The following is a 14192-nucleotide window of genomic DNA, read 5'->3' on the forward strand; positions in this document are numbered from 1 at the left end:
CATGGCGCAGATTAGAACCCAAATTGTAACGTAAGCAACTACATTTGCTGATTGTTAGAACATTGTGTCAAATTGGTCGTTATTACTTTGACTTATAGTAAGTGTCAGGTTTAGTTAAAAACGTTAGCTGATGTTGTTGTTGAGTAGCTAGTTTAGAGGTTATCGGCTAATGAAATTACTGATTTAGTGTCCGTGTCACATTCTCATTAGGGGCTGAGCCCCCCTAAAGGTCGGATCCTAGAATTGCCCCTGAGTTCGTCAGGTTAATCAGGTCTATCTTTAAACAATACTTACATGCCCATATGTACATTGGTACATAGTGGTTGCTGTAATTGTTCCTCCTGTCTGTAGTTACAGTCTTATTAGTACCAATTTCTCGCTCTCTGTTACTATCCCTGTGCCATGACTCAACAAGGAAACACTGATTGTGGAGACACAAAGAGGGAATATAATACTGTAAACACTGTAACTATGGAAGATGCCTAGACTAGAGTCTCATATTGTTTTCTAACTAGAATACATTTCTCTCTCTCTCTCTCTCTCTCTCTCTCTCTCTCTCTCTCTCTCTCTCTCTCTTCTGGGCATGTGAGTATTGTGTCAAGATAGACTTTAAAATGTAAACCTATCCTTTAAATTTATTACCCAACCTGTTCATTGTAAACATGTCAGATTCTGAAGTCCTTTTTGAAGATCCTCTGTTTTTCAGCATTCTCTCTTAACATTACCAGTTAGGTTGAGTCTATTTAAGTGGATAAGGGGAATGTATGACCACCATAGTGATCTGGGGTTCTACTGTGTGGGGTGGCCATTTTGGCGTGTTATTTCAGTGGTTTGAGGAATGGGAGAATTGTTCTTGGACGTTCAGTTGTAACATGTGGAGAGCTAATACTCTCAGTGTCCACTTCCAGATGTCACTCTGTATACAACCATTTGAGGATTAAGTTTCCATCCTGCATGTATGATTTAGAGACTTGTTGAACCTCCTGCATAGTTTTCATTGACAGAATTTACACTTCTTAAAAGAAATGTTCTAAACAATATTTAACAAAACACCTGAATTGTAAGCTACTATTTTAGCATAAAACGTACTTGGAAGAAGCCTGCAGCTTCCCTAATAATGTCATTACAATCAAGTCACACCGATGTTAAATATCCTTGGTCCTCCAGGTATTTTCATCCGCAATTGAGATCAGATTTGGGTGAGAATTTATTGGGAAATAACGGGATCCTAATACCCAGAATTTAATGCATTCAACTCCCAATCCACCCTCTTAAAAAACGATTAAACTTGTGTTCTGTAAATGAGATTCATTATGAGACATTTTGTTCACAGTCTTGGATTTTCTTATATTTGAGAAATGTGAATAGAAATAAACCAAACCACAACTACGTTAAATGGTGCACTGTGGTTTGGACACCAGAAAAAAAGCCTCAGTTTCCTTCAGTATGATTGAATGACAATCTCTCCACAGACTGTGAGGTTTCGTTTCACCTTCATGGACTGGCGGTGCTGTCCGTGGTGCTGAAGATCTTCCCCCATTCTGACTCTGCCTGTATACAACCTTGATATAACCCCAGTTATGACTCAGCATTCATTTTTGTGTCCCTTTGTATGTACTCTGCATGACTGTTCAACTCCTTTCAAAGATGTAGTTCAAAGTCTTAAGAGCCACTGTCACCAGTAGGGGTCCAGTAACAGGCTGTAAGCCAGCATCTAGACTTCTATGGTACTGTAACAGAAAGAAGCTCTCTGTGTGTACAACTTTGCTCGTTTACTTTATTTATGAACACATACAAGTTTTGGTTGTTGCCCAGAACTAACACACACGCACACACGCACGCACGCACACACGCACACACACACACACACACACACACACACACACACACACACACACACACCAAAAACACATCAAATAAGGTCCCCTCTTGCTCCTTTAGCCTTTCTTAAACTTGTATCTTATTCTTTATGATTAAGCAACTATCTCTGTAGCGGCTCTTCTTCAAAGCGCTTGCACGCGCACACACACACACACACACACACACACACACACACAGAGGCCATAAACTAATTTGAACACCTCGTGGGGAAATTACTTTGACTCTTCAACTGACAATGACAAACATTTCCACCAACATGGGTCTTATTAGGTTGATTGCCAATTAGCCACATTTATCCGCTTTAAAAGAGGTCTGGCAATCAACACTTTGATAAACAAGTTTTCAAAGCAACACGAGACAATTAAAAGAGCAGGAAGAGGCCAAATGATCTGTACTTAACATGCATGAGCATTGGTCTAAAAAAATAAATACAAATAAAACCTATTTAATAAAATATAATGACAAAATGCAACAAATGCAAACTGCAGCGATTAAGAGGAACAGAAGTCACAAGTTGACACTAACAACAAGGATATGATGGACATTTACAACATTTAGAGGGTTAAAAATAAACGTTATTGGTATCCAGTTTAATAAAACTGTCCTCCCAAAAAAAACAACAGCATCAGTTGTTTTTACCAAGTGCCCCAAAGCATCAGGTGACAGTGTTATAAAGTAACGTCAGGCAAAGTCTGATTATTATTATTATTATTATTAATATTATTATTATTATTATTTGATAGGGACGATGCAATTTAACATAGTTTCAATACAGAGCATGAAACTGATGTGCTGCACAGAGAGATATAGAATCCCCACCCTGTTAAAAAACTAAAAAAGTCTCCAATAACATAAAAAGATAACAAGAGAAGAAAAAGACTAATATAAAGAATTGAGGCGAAGATTAGTGGAGCCCCCAAACATTCAATTTGTTTGCACTCTTCTGTGAGTCAGTCAATCATGTAAGACATTTTTTAAGTTTAGTAGTTTGACAGCTGTGATGTATTCAACACGAGCCTGCAGAACAGCTTCAGTGCTCCAGATTCTTTGACTGTGTAACTCTACTGAAGGGATTGTGAGAGTGCCGTCTAATGGCTCTGACACACCAACCTGATTATCGGCCGTCGGACAGTCTGGCGAGGTCAGTGACTCGAGTCTGTTCGGTGTGTTCCGTGCCGTCGTCCGTCGGAGGAGCTGTCGGCCTTCACTTTGGCCGACCTGACTTGCTGTGTCGGAGGATTCGGACTCACCAACACTCCACCAGTCAGATTGGTGGAGTGCTAACCCGGAAATAACGAGCGGGATGAGTGACGAACGCCTCTCAAAATCTGACGAAAATCATTTAAACTGACCTTTGTCGATCTGAAATGAAGACAGATTCAGCAACTGTATGGTGTATCTCTCGCTTAAAATGTTTTCAGAAACACGTTTTAGTGAACTATTTTCGTAAAATATGAGATCGTATTTCGAAGAAGTCGCCATTACTATCGGCTGGAGAAGCCAGACCCACGTGACGTGTTGTCATTTCCGGTTTTCATTTTTTGTATTACGTCTCGCGCACGCGCAGAACGTACGCCCAAGACGGCGTCGCTTCGGTGTGTTCCAAGGCACTTTTTGGACCTCGGGGAGCTGACTGATCAGTCCGACTGCCTTTTCTACCGACGGTCAGCCGTCGCGTTGATGTGTCAGGGGCTTTACACGTCGCTCAACTGCCATGAGATCTGGTGAATGTGAAGACTATGGCGTTTCATACTGAATCAATCATCAAACCATTTACTGACCCCCTCATGCCCTGTATGGAAGCATCTGGATTTATTATGTTTCTCCACTCATTTATTCACGTTTGTCACCTTGTACTGTTGAGTAAAGGTTATGGTCCTTCTTTCATGAAAGCATTTGTTACTTTTTATCACCCCTGTAGATGTGGCAGACCACAGTGGTGCGTTAAAGAAACACTTGTTTGTTCTTTTAAGCCCTTGATTTGTACTTTTCTTGACCAAATAAAAGCATAACGATGCAACAGCTCTGGATTCTTGGCCATCTGTTGCTCAGAGGCATTGTCTCCTGGCCTGCACACAGAAGTGACTTGATATGTTTTTTGTTTTGTTTTTTTCCTGCACTGCATGTCTTCATCTGGCACCAACTGGCAGGTAGTCTTGATCAGTGCACCCATGGGATCCCAGCAGAACAAACAAACATGGCTGTCTGCACCCTGCATATGCAGATGTGCCCTGTCTCATTCATCGATGGATCTGAGCTGTCTTCCTCCCGCAGCCTGAGGCAGTGAATCTCTGTGTGCGTGTGCACGCACGCACACACACACACACACACACACACATGCGAACAACACACACACACACACACACACACACACATGAACACTAACACCAATAGAAACGAGACACACAACAGAGACAAATATGTCAGTGCCTCAGGCTTGGGCTGCTATCATCCAATCGAGAAAGCTGTTGTGGTGTGAGGGAAAAAACAACAACGTCTGCTTATTGATTCTGACAGTGCTGAATCATACCAAAATGTGTGTTTGTATAATCACATTGATGCTGTGGAATTTGTAAAAAAAAAAAAAGGAATCAGAATGAGTCATGGTTGTGATGTTTGACAGTAGCTGTATTAGCCCAGTCAATCATCTCCCTGTGTTTTTCTGTTTTTGACTGTGATAGATAGCTTAAAGCCCTCAAAAAGGAGGCCAAAGACACCACTGAAAGGGCCATTGAAGAACCACAACTGTTTTATGCTAAATTAAACAAATTATGTTCTTGTTTTGTCGTCCGTAATTTTGAGAATGAAATTAATTAGGTCTTATCTTTTCCCACCAGACCTTGTTCTGTGTGCGTGTACTGTACACTCTCTTAAAACTACTGACAGTTCTTAGCTTTGAATCTCCTCTCTTCATCCTGCTCAACCATCTGCTCATTTTTCGAAAACAGCATCTCGCTGAACAGATTACTCAACGCGCTAATAGCAGCAAGCAAAACATAAGCATTAGCCTGACTGCTCGTCTTAATGTTGGGCTTTGGGACAAGCTCCCAGTGCCATGTTGTGTATGTCCTCGCCTCGCTACAAATCATGACATTTAAAGATCATTATGAGATTGTGACACTGACTGGAACCAGCAGGTCAGTTAAGACCAGATGCCATTACTGGATGGCTTCATTCATTTGAGTGTGATACATTTCCACAGCGATAAACAGACAAGTGAACCGTCGAAAGAGGAAATCTTACGATAGAAAAATTGTGCAGTTAGGATAAGATACCCCCAAGCAGAATGAGTCATGGTTGTGATGTTTGACAGTAGCTGTATTAGCCCAGTCAATCATCTCCCTGTGTTTTTCTGTTTTTGACTGTGATAGATAGCTTAAAGCCCTCAAAAAAGAGGCCAAAGACACCACTGAAAGGGCCATTGAAGAACCACAACTGTTTTATGCTAAATTAAACAAATTATGTTCTTGTTTTGTCGTCCGTAATTTTGAGAATGAAATTAATTAGGTCTTATCTTTTCCCACCAGACCTTGTTCTGTGTGCGTGTACTGTACACTCTCTTAAAACTACTGACAGTTCTTAGCTTTGAATCTCCTCTCTTCATCCTGCTCAACCATCTGCTCATTTTTCGAAAACAGCGTCTCGCTGAACAGATTACTCAACGCGCTAATAGCAGCAAGCAAAACATAAGCATTAGCCTGACTGCTCGTCTTAATGTTGGGCTTTGGGACAAGCTCCCAGTGCCATGTTGTGTATGTCCTCGCCTCGCTACAAATCATGACATTTAAAGATCATTATGAGATTGTGACACTGACTGGAACCAGCAGGTCAGTTAAGACCAGATGCCATTACTGGATGGCTTCATTCATTTGAGTGTGATACATTTCCACAGCGATAAACAGACAAGTGAACCGTCGAAAGAGGAAATCTTACGATAGAAAATTGTGCAGTTAGGATAAGATACCCCAAGTGCCTTGTAAAAAAAAAAAAAAAAAAAAAAATGTGACAAGCAAAGACAATATTAGAAGCAGAATAACAACAGGAGGGATAAAGAAGGAAAACAGTGGAACGACAAAATGTAAACATAATAGAGCTTTCACACCCCCATGGACAGAGTCTTCCAGCCAAGCATTGTGTTGTTAGTATTCTGGCTGGTATTGTGTATCGCCAACTTGTTTTTTCCAAAAACTGGAACATAATTGAATTTGAATAATCTATATTTGGATGATACCCATCATTAGTGGGGCTACAATATAATTAGACTTAGGGGAGCAAAAGGGCTGGTTCGCTGTAGAGGGAAATCTGCAATGAGTCAATTTGTTGCCCTATATGTAAAGCACTTAAAACACACATGTTGGATAAAAAGGGGATTATACAGTAGGAAAGAAAAAAGAGAGTAAGAGCTGCACTAAGCAGGATTTTTACATTAAAAGAACAGAAAAACACCCAACCCTGTTCACCCTATCCACCCAAATCCAAATTTAGATGTCTGATATGGAGACTTAACTGACCACAGGAAGTTACCACCCACACAATCATTTCCTTGATCCTATTCTTACCAACTGATCTTATTTAGGCTCTCCTGGGCTTTGTGCCAATCCCAGCATGCAGCTTATACCAGTCTGTAATCAGGCTAACACATAGACAAACCATTCACATTCACACTTATGGTTGGTTTAGAGTCAGTTTGTTGACTTGCTGACACAGACAGAGAGAGAGAGGGACAACATGTACATCCTAACCCAGACCCTGATCCTAACCTGGCCAGAACAGAGTCCTGAACCAGTGAACATAGATATGAATTCATAAATATGCATGCCATGTGTATTTAATTGACATTACTTTAGTAAGTAGCCTAAATAAGTAAAACTTGATTTACATAGCACTTAAAAAACAGGTTTACAAAGTGCATTTTTAAGAACAAGAACCAATTGGGGCAAGGAGGCATTAATGAAATGCTTTTTAATAATGAATTGGTCATGAGATGATTGAACACTTCCGCTACCCTCAGAGGTACTGTAGACTGTTTCATAATCTGGAAAAAAAAAGCTTGGTCTAGAACTTTGAGCAGTGCACAACCAGGAGCCCTTGTTCCCATGAACTTAGAGGCCACGTGGCCCTATATGGGATCAGCAACTCACTGATGATATATGTTGGAGCCAAAGTGTTCAAGTAAATTGCGTAGTAATTAGAGGGATTTTAAATTGAATCACAGGAACCAAGTGTAACAAATGCACCATTGTTGTAAATGGGGAATGGGAATTTAATTAGAATCTCGACCTAATTGTAGATTTGCTACGGCTTCTTGGCTTAAACAAGAATCTAGTGCATTACAGTAGTCAAGATATGAGGAGACAAAACACACTTTGTGGCTGATTTATTAAAGCTGTTGGAAAGATAACAAGTGGCATCGTTTTGCGGTGTTTCTTAAAATTGAAAATAACTTGACTTAATAGTTTGATTAAGGTGTTTCTCAAAGTTTAACTGAGAATAAACAAATGACCCCCTAGGTTTCTGGAGCCCAACTTTGATTTAGACACTTGGGAAGTAATTACATTTTTTTCTGTGATTTAATTAGAATTTACTTGATTTATCTCTCACGTGCCATTGTCTAGTGCAGCTTTAATGAAACAGAAGCGCAGCCAGAACCACTGAGTTCTCCAAACGAAACAACAATATACATTGTTTGTAATTGTCTTCCAAAAAGACCTATGTGAGCGTTTTTTTGGTCTGACGTCCCTTTCGATGAGACATTGTTTGTCAGTGTTGAAAATGACCATTCATAGGACTGTTTAATGGTCCGTCTGAGGTTCGGTTAGGTTCAGACACAAAACATACTTGGTTAAGGAAAAGATCGTGCTCATGGCTGAAAGAAGGAGACTGGATATGAACAGTGGTATTCCATGTCATATGGCACTAAAACCACGTCATGCCACGTCTACTGAGAGATAAGTCAGTTGATTCAGTTGACCACTGGAACTCACTTCTCAGCAAACATAAGTTGTTTTAGGCATTTGAACCAAAAAAATCAATGTTGTTGATTTTCTGGTCAGGCCATTATCCCCAGAACATTTGCTCGTGTTTGTGTTTATGCGAGAGGGAACACTGGAAAGGTGAAATCTAAAAGGCAGGCAATCTGCACTTCAGAAATGAGTCTTTTCACCCCTTTAGGTTTAGTTTGGTATTCAGAACGTGTTCTGTCTGGATCAAAGGCAAAAGTCAAGCTGTATTTGTTTTTAACTGTGGTGTTTTATCTAAACAGGAATATTGTTTTATCGCCCTAAGATCTTACCCGAGTGGTGAATTATAGCCATTTTATTTTGAGTATCAGAGGGAGTGTAACAAGGTCAAAGGTTTAATCCCCTCTTTGTCAAAGAGCTCTTGGAGTCATATTGTCTAATAGCACTGATTCAGTGATCTGATCCCTCATAAAGTAGAGAGATGTTTCTATGCCTGAAGTGAATTTTCAAGAATTCAAGAATCAATAAGCAAAAGAAATAATAAATATAAATTTAAACTGAATGAATGAACTTGTGACAAACCAAAATGAAAAGTTCTGTTTGTTTTGCTGACACTTGACACTAATTTGGTTCATGCACCTGCAGGTTTGATATCAGCCCCCTGCTTCTAGGTTTGCTGTAATAAATTGCTTTTCCATCTGTTTTACACGTTGATTGTATTTAGGTCTTGCAGATTTCTGTGTGGTGTTTATTTTTGTCTTCATGCTGCATTCATTGCCAGGTTTCCCTTGATGAAGAGCTTCATGATCTCTACAGACTGTAGACGCGAGAGAGAGAGTTCAAATAGGTTTAAATATAAATTGAAAAAACCTGGTTAACACTCTAGTAGACATTGTTCTGCAGTCTCAGGTTCATGGTTTGGATCTTAACAGCCTTGCCTCCTGTTGAAGTGGCCTCCAACTACACACATTCATTCACTTCTTTTACGGACGTGTGCATCAGCTGAAGGCTAAACATGTAAATGTGTCCTCCCTCTGCTGCATTCGGCAGCTGTTTTTTTTCCTGGGGACCATTTACTTGTATGAAGACACCAGAGGATTTGTTCTGCTCAGAGGGATTTAGCTCTGTCTATTGGTATTAAAAATAAATCTCTCCTTGTGTCACTGTTACATTATTACATTTTTCCTGTGAGGCTCCCTATCGCTTCCCTGATAACACCATGCTAATGAGTATGGAACGCCCAGAGGAGAACGCTCATTCTTAGCAACATTAAACCTGATCCAGATGATCAGTGTGTCAGCCATAGGATGAGGAAACAGAGCAGCAACATCCAGCTGCGGACGCAGTGTTGCAGAGATCAAATTACAAGATGTCTTCCAGCAGGTCTATCTCGGCCTATTTATCTTTGCCCGGTGGTATGCACGGAGGACCTTAATTGTTTAAATAACTGAAGATTAACCATAACCCTTAGTCGAAAAACCCCGGCTTGACCTCTATTTCTGTGCCATCAAAAGGATTATCACTCACTGATAGCAGAATCCAGTTAAAACAAGGGAGTTTCTGCCCTCAAGGCTGGTCTGCTACTCTGCTGGCTTTACCCTTCAGGAGCTCTGTGTGTTACAGTTTCCTCAGCAGAGAGAAATAAATGTAAGACATCCTCATGTAGAATTCCTTAACATATCCTGTGATGACTACATTGTTCTGTTGGGGGATATGACCAACTCTTCTCTACATCTTTCAAGCACCTCAGGCCAGATGGCATGCATCAGTCGTAAACTGGATGTGATTACGAAGGTTCTCATCAGTTGTTATTGCCCTAGATTGTGCCTAGAATAATTACATTCTGTATTCAAGCAATACCCAGATGGTTGGTGTGCCAAACTCTGTACAGTCATATTTGTTAAAGCCTTAGGCCAACTATTATATAGCATTTTCAGGATTATACTTGTATTTTATGTGTGTATATGTTTACATGCTTTAATGTAAAAAAGTGCCTGACTCTTTAATCCATCCTCCCGAAAAAGCCCAGTCTGCTCTGATTGGCCAGCGCACTTCCTGGAATCTCGGGAGCCTCCGCTCCGTGTTTCACTAGTTGAAGCTGGAGCTACAGCAACGGACCACCAGTAAAATACCACCAGATACCAGTAAAATAACACAAACATAACAAACCCCGCTAAATATTGGAGATGTATTTGAAAGATGGAGACAGCTTAGAGTCCAAAAGGACTCAGAGTTGGCTAATTTCCTCCTGAATAGGTAGCTAAGCATTATCTTCAGGCTAATTTATCACAGCTACAAGGGATGGGCATTTTATGTAATTTCAACATTCGTGTACTCACAATGAATTATATAGCTAGAGTACCCAAGTTGGTTACTCGCAAAAACAATTGAGACACAGCCAGTAAAATGATCCCTACTGGTCCTGGCTAACGCTGCCATGCTAACCCTGCTAACGTAACCGGAGGACCAGGCAAGCGGCCACGGCTGTTTACAACGTGTAGCCTGTTCAGCGGCCATAGCCAACAACGGTGAGTTATTTGAAGCCAAGAGAGGGGGGCTGTAAATCAGGAAGAGAAGACCGTGAGTTTGCAGTGACATGCCGTTTTTTAGGTCGGGTAGAATCTCGAGAGTAATCTCCGTTTACTCTCGTTCATATTTTTTCGAAAGCTATGTCCCATGGACCGGAAGTAGAAGGGCGTGACTTCGGCTTGTTCTTGACCTCCTACTTCTATGCTTCTGAATCATGGGCGTAAATCTGATCTAACAGTAGGGGGGGAATAAACATAAAATTTCTGAAGAGCAATTTTTGAAGGGGACACAAATAATTCAGCCACAATTATACTTGTAGAGGACATGTGTACACAGATGAAAGCCTTAATACTATCATTAGTGTAGCATGGAGACTGTACCATTATCCTTCTTTTCAGTGTTTCTCTTGATTCAATAAAAAAGCTGACTAAATTGACCAAAATATTCTTCTTTAAAACCATGTATTTATTTCTAAGTTGTTTACAATCAAGCCACAAAAATACCTTAAAACATAATGACTTATTTTGAAAATATTTCCCCATATAAAAGAAATACAATGCTTTTGTACACTTGTTAAATTAGCTGATCATAATGTAAATTAGTGAGCCACTGGTAAAGCTCATCTGCTCACACTGACAGCCACACACCTCCAAAAATATGAACTAAGCTCAACACACTTACCTGAGACTCTCCACCTGACTGTCCCTGGTCTCCCTGTCCCTCAGTCCTTTCTGTCTCCTTTGCCTGTGACATAGTGACGTTAGTATTTCCATAAGCACCCATTCTTATAAAGATGTTACCAAATTGTCTTGATATGAGGACTTAATGTACTTACTTGGCGTTTTGGTTTGTATTGTTTTACTACTTACACAGATATTTTAAGTATACATCATTATGTTATTTACAATACACAGCATTGTTTTAATGATATTTCTAGGGGAGGACAACCATTAGATGGGGGGGGTCCTGACCCCCCGAACCCCCTGGGATTTACGCCCTTGTTCTGAATGTATCGACTGGAGCACTCTGAACAAGGGGGTAAGCGTCTCCTCACAACCCGAACCTCCTATGGCCCTATTTTGATGCTAACAAGCCATCACCCCCGTTAGCATTCCATTGACTGCCATTCATTTTGACGTCACTTTGACAGCGAATAACTTTACATCTGAAGCGTTTAAAGACTTTATTTGTCCATTGTTTATTTCTAAAGAAACACGACAATGAATAAAAGGCTCCATTACCTTGTACCTCACGTTATGGCACCATAGCAGACGTTTTTATAAAAATAGGCTAACGATTGTGTCATAACCACGCAACTTTCTGTCGCATAGTAGAGGAATTACCGTATAGTACAGGAGAAGCTCGCAGACAGTTTCAACTCACATTAGCTGTTTAAGTTTAATTACTAATGTTAACTAGAATTTTAGTTAGCAATAATTAGCCTGTGTCCATGTTATCTCCTTACATATACCTATGCTCTCCGTCTCTGTAAGATTGGTAATGATTGAGATTTCTCTTGGCACAGCTACCAGAAGACTTACAACTTTCAGACAGGTTGCTCACGTCACATTTACGTCGTCTCTCTCAGTTGGAGGCTGCGCAGTAATGCTCGGCGCTCACCAGAAAAGTGCTTCTAATGGCCTTTACTGGTCTCCGTCCAGAGCAACGGGATCTGTTGGTCCATTCTTATATACTGTCTATGACTCTGAAGCATATACTGCCCCCATCAGTTCCAGAAGAGACGCAGCACCGATGCTAACACTGGCATCGGTGCTCACCGTGCTTCAAAAAAATGGGCATCGTCGGAGTAGAAACTGTTGAAAACGGAGCGTTCAGAATAGTTGGAATTCTGAATGTTTTAGCTCACAGGGATTTGTCTAAAATATGTTTACCTCATTATTTGAGGTAAACGTGTTTTTGGCCACGTTTAACATGAAAATGTAGATATTACAGAAACACAGAAAAGCATAATATGTGACCTTTAAAACATGGTTTATTTCGCTAGCAGTTATTCATTTAAATGTCAATTGAATCCAGACTGTCTGTACATATATGAAAGTTTTAAGTGCCTGGTTAATGTTTTACAGTTTGGGTGAACTATCCATATTTCAGTTAAAGCTGCACCAGAACTCCAAAACATTCTGCAAATGTTGAAGTTTAGTAGCCAGAAATCACACAACATAATGTAAGAAGTGTAAAAAGCATAAAGGCTACTGTATCACATTCATGTTTACCAATCCACTTTGTTATTGTATAATTCTGTACCAAAGGATACAAAAGATGCTAGAGAGAATAATATTTTATTATAAAAAGGTATCAGTGAGCACAAATTCAATCTGTTTAGCATTTGTGCTCTGTGATAACACCTTCTGCCTTTAAACCCTCAATTTGGATAAGGGAAAACTCCCCCAAAAAACCCTTTAACAGAAAAAAAATGGAAGCAACCTCAGAAAGAGCCACAGAGGAGGGATTCCTCTCCAACGACGGACAGACATGCAGTAGATGGCGTGTGTACAGAATTGACCAACATAATAAAATCACAGTAATAAAAGATCCTTGATCATATATTTTTATGGTCTCAGTGTGCGGTGGCTTACACAAACACTTGTGTTTATTTTCTCTGACTACATGTTCATCTTGCAGCTGCCAGGACCTCTTGCTCTACAGTACACACTGTGCTCAAATTGTTGCTTCCTGTAGGTGGTAAAGTGCCTGTAACCAACACCAGAATTTAATCTGGGCATACAGAGCAACATTACAGGATCTCCCTGCTACACTAGGTTGTGATTTTGGATGATGAAACCAGAAAAAGAAAACCTTGTGCAACTTTAAAATGACCAGAAATCAGATTGTATCTGGTACTTTGACAATTTTTTATTCTAGCCTGATACTTTTACTGAACATGTTTTTATCATGGGTCATATGTAGGGTCATGGCCTATAATAACTGTGTTGTCTGAGGGCTGGGTGTCTCACTGAGCAACAATCTACTGCTGTATATCAACATAATTATGTGTTTTTGTGCCTTGAGGTTTCACACCACTCACTGTTGTGTTTTGGTGAATGTATAAAGAGTTTTCAGCAGTGTTACATTACAACCCTGCTGTGTGTGTCTTTGTTGCCTAGGTGTCCAGACGGCCCTCGCCCCAGCACCGTGCGACCATGTCAGCTGCCCTGCAAGAAAGACTGTATCATGACCCCTTTCAGCGACTGGACACCATGTCCTGTTACTTGTGACGCAGGTATATTGAATCGTCTGAAAGGAGAGATGCCAAGGCTGATGTGAAGAAATACCACCTCATACAGATCATTGAAAAGGAAGCATGGTTATTGCCTTTTTTTAAATGTACTGGCCAATTGTTTACTGTAATTTCATGTTGTTTTCAGTCTGGCTTTGTTAGTTTTACATTACTTAATTTAGGAAATAGTGTTTATGGCAATGATTCTTTACACAAGGCTACAAAAGTGAACTATAATATGATAATAAACATCAATAATCACTTAAACATGTATTGCTACGACTGTGTCACAGCCTAGAAGTGTACACAGATGGAAGTTTAAATTGACTATGTGGAAAATCTACAGAAGTGGGACTCTCTGCACACAACCAGACACATTAACTACCACATAAACACTTGCACTCACGTCTCATTACACATAATTAAGTTGACAGATTGGCATGTAAGACAACCTTTGGGCCGACCTCTTTAATGGAGCCTGGCAAGCCGACTCGCCCGTGGCTAGCAAGTGTCAGCAACTGTGTCGAGTTGTTATTGTTGCTGTTGTCATGCTGTGAAAGAAAAACATTGTTCCAATGAGGTCA

The 14192-nt window shown here is 40.2% G+C and overlaps 1 protein-coding gene across 1 annotated transcript in view; it reads left to right on the forward strand.

Moving 5' to 3' along the window:
• The window catches only part of thsd7ab (thrombospondin, type I, domain containing 7Ab), a 123133-nt gene that overhangs the window by 56116 nt on the left and 52825 nt on the right, over nucleotides 1-14192 (forward strand). Inside the window, exon 10 of the mRNA XM_078251752.1 lies at nucleotides 13496-13611. Coding sequence (XP_078107878.1) covers nucleotides 13496-13611 — 116 coding nt within the window. The remainder of the gene's footprint in view (nucleotides 1-13495; nucleotides 13612-14192) is intronic.

This window comes from Sander vitreus, chromosome 6, assembly GCF_031162955.1.
Source record: "Sander vitreus isolate 19-12246 chromosome 6, sanVit1, whole genome shotgun sequence".
Lineage (NCBI taxonomy): Eukaryota > Metazoa > Chordata > Actinopteri > Perciformes > Percidae > Sander > Sander vitreus.